This window comes from Pleurodeles waltl, chromosome 4_2, assembly GCF_031143425.1.
Source record: "Pleurodeles waltl isolate 20211129_DDA chromosome 4_2, aPleWal1.hap1.20221129, whole genome shotgun sequence".
NCBI lineage: Eukaryota > Metazoa > Chordata > Amphibia > Caudata > Salamandridae > Pleurodeles > Pleurodeles waltl.
In genome coordinates this window covers 966,738,103-966,752,437 of record NC_090443.1, presented here as the reverse complement: position 1 = coordinate 966,752,437, position 14,335 = coordinate 966,738,103, and the positions used below count along the sequence as shown (strand labels likewise).

At 42.7% G+C, this 14,335-nt stretch overlaps 1 protein-coding gene across 6 annotated transcripts in view; it reads right to left on the bottom strand.

Annotated features, from left to right (window-relative positions):
- RNF220 (ring finger protein 220) overlaps positions 1 to 14,335 on the bottom strand; it is a 539,236-nt gene that overhangs the window by 43,147 nt on the left and 481,754 nt on the right. For all 6 annotated transcript variants that reach the window (XM_069232799.1, XM_069232801.1, XM_069232802.1 and 3 more), the window contains one exon: positions 1,991 to 2,087. In XM_069232799.1, coding sequence (XP_069088900.1) covers positions 1,991 to 2,087 — 97 coding nt within the window. The remainder of the gene's footprint in view (positions 1 to 1,990; positions 2,088 to 14,335) is intronic.

The following is a 14,335-nucleotide window of genomic DNA, read 5'->3' as shown; positions in this document are numbered from 1 at the left end:
TAATATTCCGCCAGGTTAATTTCAAGAGAAATGTCAATTTAATAAACATCTGAAAATTACAATAAACATTTAGAAGAATGGTACAAGTCTCAATTCCCTAGCCGCGATGTTTTAAACTTAAGGGATGTGGTTTTAGCGTAAGGCTCTGTTCCATGGTCTAGTTCTGAACACAGTGCAGTTACAGGAACAATACAGTTTGCGAGTAACAACAGTCCCTAAACAAATGGTATTAGACCAGTTTTGATATTATAGTTGGTAGCCACAGGAACCCAAACAAGTCTTGGGTGTCTTAGTGATGAAGTGTAGAATCTTGTCTGACCTGTAAATTGGGCGTTTGTAATGCGGGCCGAAGCAACAGCATCCAATCCACAAACTTAGAATCAAGGGCAGAGGTCAGGCAGGTAATGGACTCTGCACATACAGAAAGGTCAGGGGGGCTGCTAGTATGGTTCGCAGACACTTCTGATATCCACACCAACATAAAGGGAGTACGTTTCAAGTAAGCAAAAGTTATCCGGAGCTGTAAGAAACTGAACTCCACAGGCTGAGTTTCCACTACCAGAACCTATAAATCCCATCAGTGTAGCATCCTACCATCTCTGGGCAAGCGTTTGGGTGGGCTTCAAGGTAGTTGGCCTCTTGTCTCCTTGGACTACCCTGAATTCAGTGTTTACATCTGTGGTGCAGTAGATCAGGATGGCTATATCTTGGTAGGCCTTCACTCAGAAAAAGATCAGAACATGGCTTAGCCTGGATCACCTTTGATTATGCCAGGCATGAGAAAATCAATCCCATAAAAGAAGCTTCCGGTTCCTTCTGGAAAGCTTGTGTGGTATCCCATGGTGCAAGTAAGCCTAGGGGTGGGGACTGCGAGACAGTCGCACTAAAGACCTGCTACGTGCGCGGAAGAGTCAACAAGGCAACCTGGGTCACAAAGGAAACCCAAAGGAGAGAGGTACATTAAAAGGGAATTAAATCAACTTTTTTATGTTAATGATTTGCAGTGTGCATCCAAACAATACTCAAATACCCTAAGTGAGGAAAAAGTGGTTTTGTTTTGATATGGAAGTCGATAGCTCTCATCCTTGTGGACAGCCACGCTATAACCCTACACACAAGAATTACAGCCACATACAACAAGCAAGCTGACCCTTCAACAATAACCACAGGTGAAACTTTTTGTACCTCCTCCAGTAGAACACTAAGGGCCATATGTACGAACACTTTTTCCCATAGACACAGAATGGGTAAAAACCCTTGATACATCTGGCCACTAGGGCCTGATTTAGATATTGGCGGATGAGTTACTCCGCCACAACAGTGATGGATCTCCCGTCCACCAAATATCTAAATCCGTAGGATATAATGGGATTTAGATACTGGCGGACGAAATATCCATCACCGTTCTGATGGCATTTAACTCTCCACCAATATCTAAATCAGGCTCTAAATCTGGTGCACAGGTAGTACCTTAGATAAGAGGCTCCACAGTTGCAGCATAAACAAATATCTAGGAGCCTCAAATAGTCCAGAGGGAACATGTGGGCAGGATAGTAAAAGACGGCAAAATAAACAGCTAGTATCAACTGTGGCCACTGGCTGCCCCAAAGCTCACACAAAGAACAGAAGCCACATGTACCACCAATGTCTATTTGTAGCGTACCCGTAACCGCAAAACCACTCGCCCACAGCCTTAGCAAGAGAATCGGAAACAAGCACTGCAAGGGATAAAGGGACCCACTACAAGATGGGGCATAATTCAACTGAATGCAAACATTATTGAGCAGGCTTTAGGGCCTGTTTCGATTAGCTGGTTATTAGTGAACCAGTGTGACATCACACTTCCCCCTTTTTGAAAGGACTTCACTAATAACTGCAGTATCATCAAGTACAAACATCAGATGTTTTCTTGCATTTTGTATAGAACACACGCCCGGCCCAGGGAGTGTTTGAGCATGCTTGCTTTTACAGGAGTCAGTCAAAAGGATACTGTGCCTTCCCGTACTCCAGGGTGTCGTCACCATCCACATCCAGGTCGGCATCGCTGTCGTGGTTTTCTTTGCTGCTACACATAATAAACCCTGACCCTGTTGGAGAGACCAAAGAACAGATGAAAAAAATATTAAGAAAAACTGAGTAACAATCTCCACCAGCTGCTTCAGTTTGAAAATGTTTTTTTTTTTAATGGGCCTTGAGAAACAAGGTGCTCGATAAATAAACAAGACAGAAGACGGCTATCTACCTCTGAAGCCTATTATTTCACTCCCTTCTGTAGACAAAAGACGTGCTTAAAAGGCAGCCTGAGGGACTTTTTTGAAAGTGTAACCAACAATACCAGTCATTGCACCAGTCAACAGCAGCAAGTTAATGTCATCCCACCTTACCAAGAGTCCTTCAGCTCATAAAAATAAAAGTGCATGCACACCAGAGAAGGCTCTGAAACCCTTAAAAGAATCTTAGTTTTGGGGGTCGGGCCCCTCGCCCAGACAAAGATGTCAGGTTGGTGACTAGCTCCATCAGATTTTTCCACTTGCATTATAGGGCACTATGCAAAAACCCATGTGCAGAATTACCGGTAGAAAATACAACTCTGAACCTCTACTACTATGAGGGAAATGCTATTTTGCCGAGGAGGGTCCCCGATGGCTAATAATGTTGGGCAACTCGAGAAGAGTTGGGAGACTGCAGCTATCATGGGTCTGGAGCTGGCTCTAGCTCTGATGGGGAAGCCTACCTGGCTTTGGAGGCGAGAGGACAGAGTGAAAAGGGCCACCATGGTAACCAGAGAGAGGGAAAGTGGAGGTGGCCTGCTTGGAGCTACACAAATGCAGGTGATCAACTTTCAGATGCTCTGACAAATGTGAGCGCCCTATGCCAAAGTTCGATTGTTGGAAATTAGACAGCGGTAAACTTCTCAATTAACTGGGATGACCCAGAGAGTTGAATTCCGAACCCAGATAAGCGAAAACAGCATTTTATGGCACCGATATTTACACAAATGACTCAATTCATAGGTTAAAAGAGCCCTTTGTGCGGGACTAGACCAAAGCGAAGACATGCCTGGCTGTGTTCGTACTGTCCTGGGCCAACGTGCTAATTCCTGGTTCTGTTCCCCTTTATGATATTTATAATGCTAGAGACAAAGGGAACTTCAAACTGTGGAACAGTCAAAACCATGACCTAGAATCTCCTCCAAAGCTCCTATTTGGAATAGAAAGTACGGTCATTGTCAGGGGTTTTAATTAAGACTATTGGCTCGTTGAGGCACTCTTGAAGTCAAAGCCTAAGAGTAAAACCAATCAGAAATGGATTAGGGACTGCTAGGGCTAGCCATTCAGTTTGGGGAGAACTGATGTTACCAAAGAAACTGATAAATGGAAGCACTCCCAGGGCAATTGCAGCAAAAATACTGACACTGCTAACTAAATATTATCTTCAAAGCTGCCAGACGAACCTGCATCAGAAGACTTCAGAGATGGTGTTGGCGCAATTACAATACTTCAAAACAAAGATGACTGCAACCACAGTCGAGATGACTAAAAACTTGCAAGTGATGGGAGTGAAGGTTGGCACAAATGAAGATGACAATATTGTTCAGTCAGGAGATGGAACGTATAAGGAGACGTGCTCAAAGATTGAAAAGGAGAAATAGATGGACTTGGGAGATAAATGCTTAGAACTAGAAGATGTATCTGGATTTGATATTAGCATTTGTAACTTAAGAGGATGCGAGGAAGAACTGCAGGAAAAATTATGTGCAGACCTTTTTAGAGCAATTCTGCAGGTGGATGACTCCGACCATATTCCTATTTAAAGAGCACACCGAATTGTACCAAGAGAGGAATCGAGGTGTGTCCCACAGATATCTCGGTTAAACTGGGGTCATCACCCATCAAGAATACAATCATTCAGGAGTGGAGAACAACTTATACATTCTCATTTCAAGGTAATGTTCGACCTTCGTTCCAAGATGTCTCCCAAGCCACTTTAAACAGAAAACATTCATTATTTTCAGTAACTGCAGAATTAGGAAAAAGACAGGTCCGATCCAGGTGGACTTTTCTACTTTGTTTGTGGTTTCAAATGGAAACGACTATTCACCTAATAATATAAGGCAGATGAGAGCTAGGAGGTCTTGGGTTTATCAGAAGATCCCAAACTGGAATCAGGACCCCTCGATAGAGCATATGACTAAATGGAGAAAAAAAGCAAGCCCTCAAAGCAAGTCGACACATAAATAGTAAATGCAGTGGCTATGTGGTTGGAACTAATCATTGGCCTTCTGTGTAGACTTAAATGTTTTAAATAATACACCTTCTTGTATAACATTCATATTTTGAAGGAGATACACTTCGAAGTGAAAGATGTAGCCAGATGAAAATGTTTTTGCACACACAGAAGGTCTCGATTTCTTTAGGCGACGCTTGGGGGGTAAATGGAGTGAAAGCAGACCATGACACATCATTGGCTTAGAGATGTATCCAGTCCCTCCCTAGATTTCACAGGCTAAAGTTGATAGTTCGCTATGTTTGTTATGCCTGTGAAAGGATAGGCTGGTGTGGGGGGAAAGGTAGTGTGAGAGAGAGGGATAGGGGTCTAACTCCTAGGGATACTAACACAACCATAAACTTTACAAGATGTCAAAAACGAACAAGGGGACATTGCCAGTTGAATAAGAGGGTGTTAACCATCCTTATTAAACAGGTGATGGTGAAAATATGTGCATGCAAAGCGAAAGGACTTAATTCACCAGTTAAATGTTACAAAAGATGGAACGCTCAGAGAGATGAGAAATCTGATGTCTGTCTATAGGAGATGCAGCTCACTAAACAAGATACCAGACTGATGAGGCTGAAGATGTATCCTACTCAATATGTAGCTGTTGTATATTCAAGGAAATGTGGGGTAATGTTGGCAATAAAAAATGTTTTCATTTTTTTTCTTTTTTTAAGGAGAAAAGGTGTGCAGGTTCAGGGATCATCGCTAAAAATAGACAAAAAAGAAGGAAGATGTATACACCAACAAGGGACTTTGGGGGGCAAAGACCCATTACAATCCTTTCCCTCTACACCCCAAACATTGGTCAAGAGTTGTTTAAACTCTACACTAAACCTTGTGAAGGTAGGGAACACAGAGACACTTGAATGCTTAGGGACTTCATCCTGAACACAAGACTAGACAGACACATTAATGACAGATGGCTAAGAGATTAAGAATATAATTATGTTAGTTAGGCCTGGCATTCATTTGGAAGGCGACTAACCCCCAGGATTTCTATGGTACATTTTTCTCCCACTTTCAGCATTCATATTTTAGAATAGATCTGATTTGGCGATCAGTCACTTTTGAGTGACACTAAACTCATACATTGGATTCATAACTTTTTCAGACCACGCAATCATAACATATCCAACTGAATTGTGTGCTAAAAAAAAAAAACTTGGAAGTTCAATTGATCCCTTCTAAAAGAAAGGATAATTATTCAAAACTTTAAATATGTGATCCGACAATAAGCTGAATAATACCATTTTCTAGACAGTTCTATGGGATGCTTTTAAACCTGTGATTAGAGGCCACTGTACCTCTGCTAAAACTAAACAAAGGGTGGGAAAACTAACGAGAGACCAACAAGAGGAGGAGTTGAGGCAAGCTGAATAAAACAGGAAGGGTTTACCCCAAAAACTAAGGGAAGAGACTATTAGAGGACAACTCAATTTACCAGACACTAAAAAGCAGCAAGAAAGCACCCTTATGCTTCAAGCAGAAGTGTCATAATAAATCCTAGAAGGTGGATTCTATGCTGACGACACAACTTAAAACAGCTGGCATCCCCAACATAAATGAACACACACAGGTTATTCGACACAGAGAATAAAAAAAAAGGGAAATTTTCCAGCATTAGTATGAAACCTAAGCAGGGGTGATAGTGGATAATGCCCAACATACAAGCTTTTCCACAATCCCTTTGATTACCTAAACCAGTGGTTCCCACCCTTTTGACTTCCTTGGACCTCCACTTTACCATTACTGGAACCCCGGGACCCACAATGAATCATTATTGGAATCCGGGACACCCCACTAAGTCATTACTGGAAGCCGGGGACCCCGGTCTAAGCATGGATGATTTTAAAAGCAAAGCAATACAAAAAAAAAACAGAAACAAGCGTTCGTCAAACATTAACAAATGAGAACACATTTTATTTAATCTGCAAACAAATACACATTTAAAAAATAATTTTAATAGGAAGGTTGGAGCGTCTCTAAATTCGATTGAAGACACAAATAACCCATACTATATTCTGTTTGACACACCTCCTCTGCTCCCACTTATCAATCTGAAGACACTAATTTAATTTTTAGCCTCCAATTTCAAATTCCTTGACATTTACAGTACATTTTACAATTTTCAGTTGCACATTTAGCCACTTTATTTCTATACTTAATTTTTCTGTTAATATTATTTAATTTTCTAAGCAGTCATGGACTCCCTGAGGACGCTTCGCAGACCCCCTGGGAGTCCCCTGACCACAGGTTGGGAACCACTGACCTAAACTAATCACTGCTGTTAGAGAAGCACTGGAGCTCCCGAAATCACAGAAGGAAGCCTTGTCTGTTCTAAAATCACTAACCCTTAACAGAATACATGTTCCTTATGGACTTTCAAACTATTAATCAGCAGTTTTGAAATGACAGGTTTAATTTGTTCCTTCAATCTAAAACGGTAATGAAAGCTACAGCGGAAGAGAACATTACAATGATTCACAAACCTGTGGAATTGACAAACATGCGTATGTCTAGCTAGGCTAACTACCAGTTACGTAAGGCTAAAATGCGTATTAATGGGGTGAAGACTTTCCAGATTATACTAAAGAAGATGAAACAGGAGTGCCCTCTCTCGACCCTTATTGTTACTTTATCTATGAAACCATTAACTGCTAAATCTTGAGATGCACCAGAGGAAGAAGGAATGCCTTCTGAGGATGACTACAGGGAGTGCAGAATTATTAGGCAAGTTGTATTTTTGAGGATTAATTTTATTATTGAACAACAACCATGTTCTCAATGAACCCAAAAAACTCATTAATATCAAAGCTGAATATTTTTGGAAGTAGTTTTTAGTTTGTTTTTAGTTTTAGCTATGTTAGGGGGATATCTGTGTGTGCAGGTGACTATCACTGTGCATAATTATTAGGCAACTTAACAAAAAAAAAATATATACCCATTTCAATTATTTATTATTACCAGTGAAACCAATATAACATCTCAACATTCACAAATATACATTTCTGACATTCAAAAACAAAACAAAAACAAATCAGTGACCAATATAGCCACCTTTCTTTGCAAGGACACTCAAAAGCCTGCCATCCATGGATTCTGTCAGTGTTTTGATCTGTTCACCATCAACATTGCGTGCAGCAGCAACCACAGCCTCCCAGACACTGTTCAGAGAGGTGTACTGTTTTCCCTCCTTGTAAATCTCACATTTGATGATGGACCACAGGTTCTCAATGGGGTTCAGATCAGGTGAACAAGGAGGCCATGTCATTAGATTTCCTTCTTTTATACCCTTTCTTGCCAGCCACGCTGTGGAGTACTTGGACGCGTGTGATGGAGCATTGTCCTGCATGAAAATCATGTTTTTCTTGAAGGATGCAGACTTCTTCCTGTACCACTGCTTGAAGAAGGTGTCTTCCAGGGACTGGCAGTAGGACTGGGAGTTGAGCTTGACTCCATCCTCAACCCGAAAAGGCCCCACAAGCTCATCTTTGATGATACCAGCCCAAACCAGTACTCCACCTCCACCTTGCTGGCGTCTGAGTCGGACTGGAGCTCTCTGCCCTTTACCAATCCAGCCACGGGCCCATCCATCTGGCCCTTCAAGACTCACTCTCATTTCATCAGTCCATAAAACCTTAGAAAAATCAGTCTTGAGATATTTCTTGGCCCAGTCTTGACGTTTCAGCTTGTGTGTCTTGTTCAGTGGTGGTCGTCTTTCAGCCTTTCTTACCTTGGCCATGTCTCTGAGTATTGCACACCTTGTGCTTTTGGGCACTCCAATGATGTTGCAGCTCTGAAATATGGCCAAACTGGTGGCAAGTGGCATCGTGGCAGCTGCACGCTTGACTTTTCTCAGTTCATGGGCAGTTATTTTGCGCCTTGGTTTTTCAACACGCTTCTTGCGACCCTGTTGACTATTTTGAATGAAACGCTTGATTGTTCGATGATCACGCTTCAGAAGCTTTGCAATTTTAAGAGTGCTGCATCCCTCTGCAAGATCTCTCACTATTTTTGACTTTTCTGAGCCTGTCAAGTCCTTCTTTTGACCCATTTTGCCAAAGGAAAGGAAGTTGCCTAATAATTATGCACACCTAATATAGGGTGTTGATGTCATTAGACCACACCCCTTCTCATTACAGAGATGCACATCACCTAATATGCTTAATTGGTAGTAGGCTTTCGAGCCTATACAGCTTGGAGTAAGACAACATGCATAAAGAGGATGATGTGGTCAAAATACTCATTTGCCTAATAATTCTGCACTCCCTGTAGCATAAAATGCACTTATTTAGCGATGGTGATTTACTTACGTTTATACATCCCAAGGACTCTATTGGTTCTGCAATGCTTTTGATAGAGGAATGCAGTGCCATTTCTGGCTTGAAATTCAACACAGGAAATCACCAAGTGTAGGCCTAAACTGAACAACCAGGGAGCATATTTCTAATATTTAGGGCCTCCAATGGGTAACAAAAGACTGAGTACATAGCCATTTATATTGCTCATCGTGGTCTACGCTATAGGAAGCCAACTACTCTAGACTGTCACCATCTGTAACACCTTTCAGTAACTCGGGTCCTTTGTTTGTCTCCTGGCTGGGTAGGATATACACCGATGAAATGAATATTCTTCCTAGATATATTTATTTCAAGCACTTCCCATATCAAGCTCTCCTAAAAATTTGGAGCAGCTACAAAAAGCAACAGATGTGTTTATGTGGGCAGGCACAAGTCCTAGACTTGGAAACCATGAAAGCAGCTAGGGAATCTGGAGGCTTTGCAGTGCCTAGTCTAGATATGCACTTTTAAGAAGCACAACTCCACATTCTTTTTAAATGGTCACTATTCGAATTTGAGAGGCCTGGGGTACATATGGAAGCTGCAGTCCCAGGCAGAGCTACATCAGATGTTGCATAGCTTTGCAAGAAAAAACAGCCTCCAGTTGGATATGTCTATTATTTTGAGATCTATACCCGAGAAATTGGGTAGAGTGATGAGACCAAAGGCTATTCGACTTTCCCTTGCGCATTCATCCACCTCTTTTTAGGTCCCACATAAACAGCGCATGCGCTGCTAGACTTATTATTTACATTTCAGTGAGCTTACAACCCGCCCACAGCATATCATTAGTGGTTTTTGTTGTCACTCTCACTTGCAGTCTTTCAGTTGCTTAACCCACATAAGTTTCTATTCCTTTCTTATGCTAGCTCCTCCCTGGACATGGACCAAGTGTATGTGTTTTTCCTCATCTTTCTTTGTTCTTCCTCATCTTTTTGCAGCACACTATTATTTTTGATTTTAGAAGTGTATCAATATTATTTCAGGAGACACAATGTGATATACTTTTAACACAGGCATAGGGCTTATTTATGATGCTTTCACCATATCTGTCACCTCTATTTGTGCTCTAGTTACTTACGTCTACAACTGTACTACCCTATCCCACCCTATTCTACATCACTCCACACCACTAACTTTTAGCTAGCCTGAACAGCAGCCACGCTGCTGATTAGAAGGCAATGACAAAGTCAATAGCTCTCACACAGGCGAGACCTATTGGCTTTGCCAATGCTTGTTTAACAACGATTTATCTCCTGGAGTAAAAGATTATCATTTTAGCAGCTGGGAGAAAAGGGTTTGTGGGATGCGGAGGGAGCACACTCTTTACTTGGTTCACTTTGGAGTGGATTCGTTTTTTTAGATAGTTGAGATCATAGTTTATTATGGTGGCACTCATTCGACCACTGGAAAAATATTAAATATTTAAAGAACCAACATAAAACCGTTCAAAAGTTGTTACATTTCAATGGACTAAAGAGGTGGCTCTTTAACTGGGGAGGAATTACTTGCGGGGTGGGACAGGGCACAATGTGATAGACCGAAAGTGGAACCAGGGAATTAAAAGTAATCTGGAATCGCTAAGTAGATTCACATCACCAGATCGATAAGCAGTGCTGACAGCAGATCAGAGGAATGTCGCTTTCGTGCCAATATCGACACCGCGTTGAGGAGAGAGAAAACAGTGCTCCCACAGGCAGCCCAGTATGGAGCAGCAAGGCAGCTGAAGGCAACAGCATGGTCGCCGAGGACCCAAAGCCAAAGCAGGCCTCTTTCAACGGAGAATGTGATGGCCACGTGCCGAACCGCCATGGAAGGGGCGAGGGGCACACGTCCCCACCAAGAGCTCATAATTTGACAAACACTGCGCCGTTTTCCTCCCATTAGCCCAAATTAATTCTAGTTATCCCAAGGCCGGGCAGGACAAACACAATCCAGTTAATTTAATCAATTGAACAGCATATCGATCAGAGTACATGGATGCTGCTTATTTATGAGCAGAAACACGTTGACAAAAAGGAGAAAATCGCGATGAATGAACATTTGTGTTGAACCATAGACAGTACGAAAAATATATTCTGGATCAGTGCCGTTTTTTTTTTGCGTTACATTTTAAAGCAGTTAATATCAAGTGGAAATAAACATTTTCTTTTTTTTTTTAAAAAGGGGGGGGGGGGGGGGGGGCAGATAATGGACAGGTGGATGAATCCCGAGAATTCCAGTACAAACAACGAGTACATCTGCAGCACCTGGGACACGATTGTGCATTCAATCCCCATCTCGAACAAATATCCAAGACAGAGCAACGAAGTCCGAGTGCAGAGTTAAAACGGGGCTCCCCGAGTCTGGGCCAGGGTGGGGCGGTTCACAGGGAAGGGGACAACACGGGTAAAACAAGAGCACCTTGTAAGCTTCCAAGTGAGATTAGTTACAGGTCTGTTCAGGGTGTCTTTTGTAAACTCTATTGATTGGGCAGCTGACAGCCGCGCCGAGTGCCGGTGCTCGGGCGATCAATGGGCGCGCGCTGTCACCTGCCTGTTGGCTGAACAGTTGACAATGCAATTATCCAGTGCGGAGACAGGGAGTTGGCGTGCGTCAAACACACTTAGGCGGCTTTCGGGCGCCGCGGTGTAATGCGTCAGTGCGTGGCGCCGCGCGCAGGTGGGCGGAGGGGTCCGGCCAGCGTCACGCAGAGGCTCAGCCTGCACGTGCTTAATGCCTTCTGACAGGTGTGTGACAGGACCGCATGCGTGTGGGTGGAGCCGGGGATGTGTGTATTCAAATGGACAAAAACAGAAGGCGCGTGAATAAAGTGCCAGCCCGGGGGAGCGGCGATGAGGATCTGTGCAGGTTTTCATTTGAAGAAAATAACAAAAACTGACGATTCAATGGGGTAGCAGCATGCTGTGTGGGGAGGGGTAGCGTCAACAAGTGCTTGCTTGGAGATTCACGGAAGTTTGAGGTTTTAGGACGGCTTTATACCTTTACTAATACACATTAAGGATTATAACAGCTACGCTGTTCCGAGCATGGCACTGGTTTCGTTTCTGGCAGATTTAGGCCCATATTAATACTTTTTTAGCACCGCATTTGCGCCGCTTTTTGACGCAAAAGCGGCGCAGACTTACAAAATACAATTGTATTTTGTAAGTTTGCACCGCTTTTGCGTCAAAAAGCGGCGCTATTGCGGTGCTAAAAAAGTATAAATAGAGGCCTTAATATTACATTGACATTAAGACAATTTTTGTGCAATCCAGCCGTAGATATTAGTGCAACCCAGCGGTAGGTAGTATAATAAACGCTCTACGACTAGAACCTTCTAGGCCAAATGATAACAAAAAACAAGCACTGGCAAAGCCAATAGGTCCCACATTTGATACCTATAAGCTTTGTCAATGATTTTACCTATTCAGTACATTATCCCCGATACTGTTCAGCATGCATGATAAAAAAAAAGTTTGAGGCAGGCGTTTGCACCATTTTATAGGCTCGTGACCCAGGCTTGTACCTGCTACACAATGCAGAGCTTTTTTTTCTTTTTACTTGCTGATCCGAGTTGGATCGACAAATAAAAGAACAAAAAAGTGCAAATTTATTTTTGTATATACATGGGTGAGGTGGAGCAACGCTGGGGGCAAGTAGTGGGGTGAGGGGCATGGGGGAAGCAACATGCTGGGGGACGGAATGAATAAGGAGCACAGATGTGGGGAGAAAAACAACAAGCAAGATAGCAATGTAGAGGAGGAAGTGGAGAAACACGAGCAAGAAAGGTACAAAAGAGTGAGCGCAACAAGGAGGGGGTGGAGAGAAGCACACAAGCAACAGTGAGTGCCACAGACTGCAATGGAAGAGAAGTACACGAGGGAGACAGCTGGAAAACAAATGCACTCTCGTGGACTGCCAAATCAAAAACAAAAAAAGTAGTGCTCAAAAAGCCAGTCAATCAAGAAATATAGTACAGAGGCCATGCTCCATTGAAGGGGCTAACGCAACATTGACAAGATGGGACATGAATAAGCAATGAGTGACAGAAAATATTCTCCTACAAGTCAAAAAACAAAAACAAAAAAAGACTGATACTGAATCTGCAATGACCAGCTCTTTTTCAACTCAGTCCCATTCACTTGAAACATATTAAAGTTTCAAGATGCCATGTTAACTTGAAAGTAACAATTAAGCCAGACCATCACTCGGGTCAGCACAATCTATGGCAATATTTAAGATCGAGGCGGGAGATGTGATCCGGTAGCTATTTTGGTGTCCTAGTACAACAGCAGATACAGCTTCCATCCCAGCCCCCATCTCACTATGGTGTGTGACTCACACTGTATAGAAGAGCTTCCTATTTGACAGTGAAGCACTAAAAAAAACAAGCATTTACAATGCAACGGGTCTCGCATTTGCTCATGTTATAGCTGATCGCGTTGTAAACTCCTAACCCGACTTTTCACCTATCGGGCAAAAGTGCATTTATGTACACAACCCGAAAAAGTGAAATTAACTATGTAACTTCTGCCAAGCGAGATCGCGCTCGTAAATTAGAGAAAAAGAAGTCCACGAGCCCGATGGAAAACAGCGAGCATTGCATGTTTTCGGTTCTTGGTCGCTGCGCTCGAGGAGGGCTAACCACCGGAAAAGGCATGACGTATGCTTGCCTTCGACTAATGAAAGCAAGCAGATTTTATTAGGCAAGCCCACGAACCAATAAAAAACACTGACGTGAAGTTGACAGGGCTCCGAGCCTTTTTTTAAATACAATAGCGTCTCGCTGCGATACGCATGCGCGAGCGCATGCAACGCAGGCTCGACCCTAAAAAAGGGATGCTCTGAACTTAGGGATATTGCAGTCTTGTTTTAGAAGCTCAATGTTGCTGCCATAAGTCTTCAGAAGCTCCAGTGCTTTCATCCACAGCTTTGAGCAAAATGTCACATGGAAGCATTGCCCTGAAAAGTGCAGTATAAGTTTCGGAGTTAAAGAGAAGTATTGACAAAAACCGCATGAAGGTAACTGATGCCAGCATGTAATAGTAGCAACAGTTGCATGTGATAATTCTCTAACAGCATAGCGCTAATTTGACGCAGGACTACCACTACTATCCTCTTTAATACATCACTGACTAAAGTTCCTGTGGTGATATGTTATCTCTACACAAAGCGCTTCAGAGCCACATCAGGGGTTGAAAGGGCTATATACATATCTGTACCATACATACTATATGAAAACTGCAGATAATGCAAGAAACAAAGGACAGTTAGGGAAGGATTATCATAACCACAAATCACATGCAATAGAGGGCTGAAAGAGACTAGAGGAAGGGCAAGATAGAAAGGAGAATCGACGTTTTATTTCAGTTCAGATGAAGTAAATTAGAAGTCTTCCAGTACTTGACTATGGAAAGATGCGGAGATGAAGCAGCTGGCAAAAAACGGAAATGACGGTTTGTCATTTCTTGGCTGAAACTTGCTAGAGGATAAAGAGGCGGGGCAGGATGTTAATAGGGTACTCTGTACACCAGTAAGAGGAGAAGAATTAGCACTGGTACCATGGGAAACACCAAAGAGAAGTGGGCAGCGAAGAAATCTGTCCAAGGCAGAGCAGGAGCAACTGGACAGGCTAAAGAAACCCATTAAAAGCTTAAACGGAAATATTAAAATCAACAAATAGAAAAGAATAGAAAACAGAAAGGCAATTCCCGGAGAAGCAGTGTCGAGCCCTA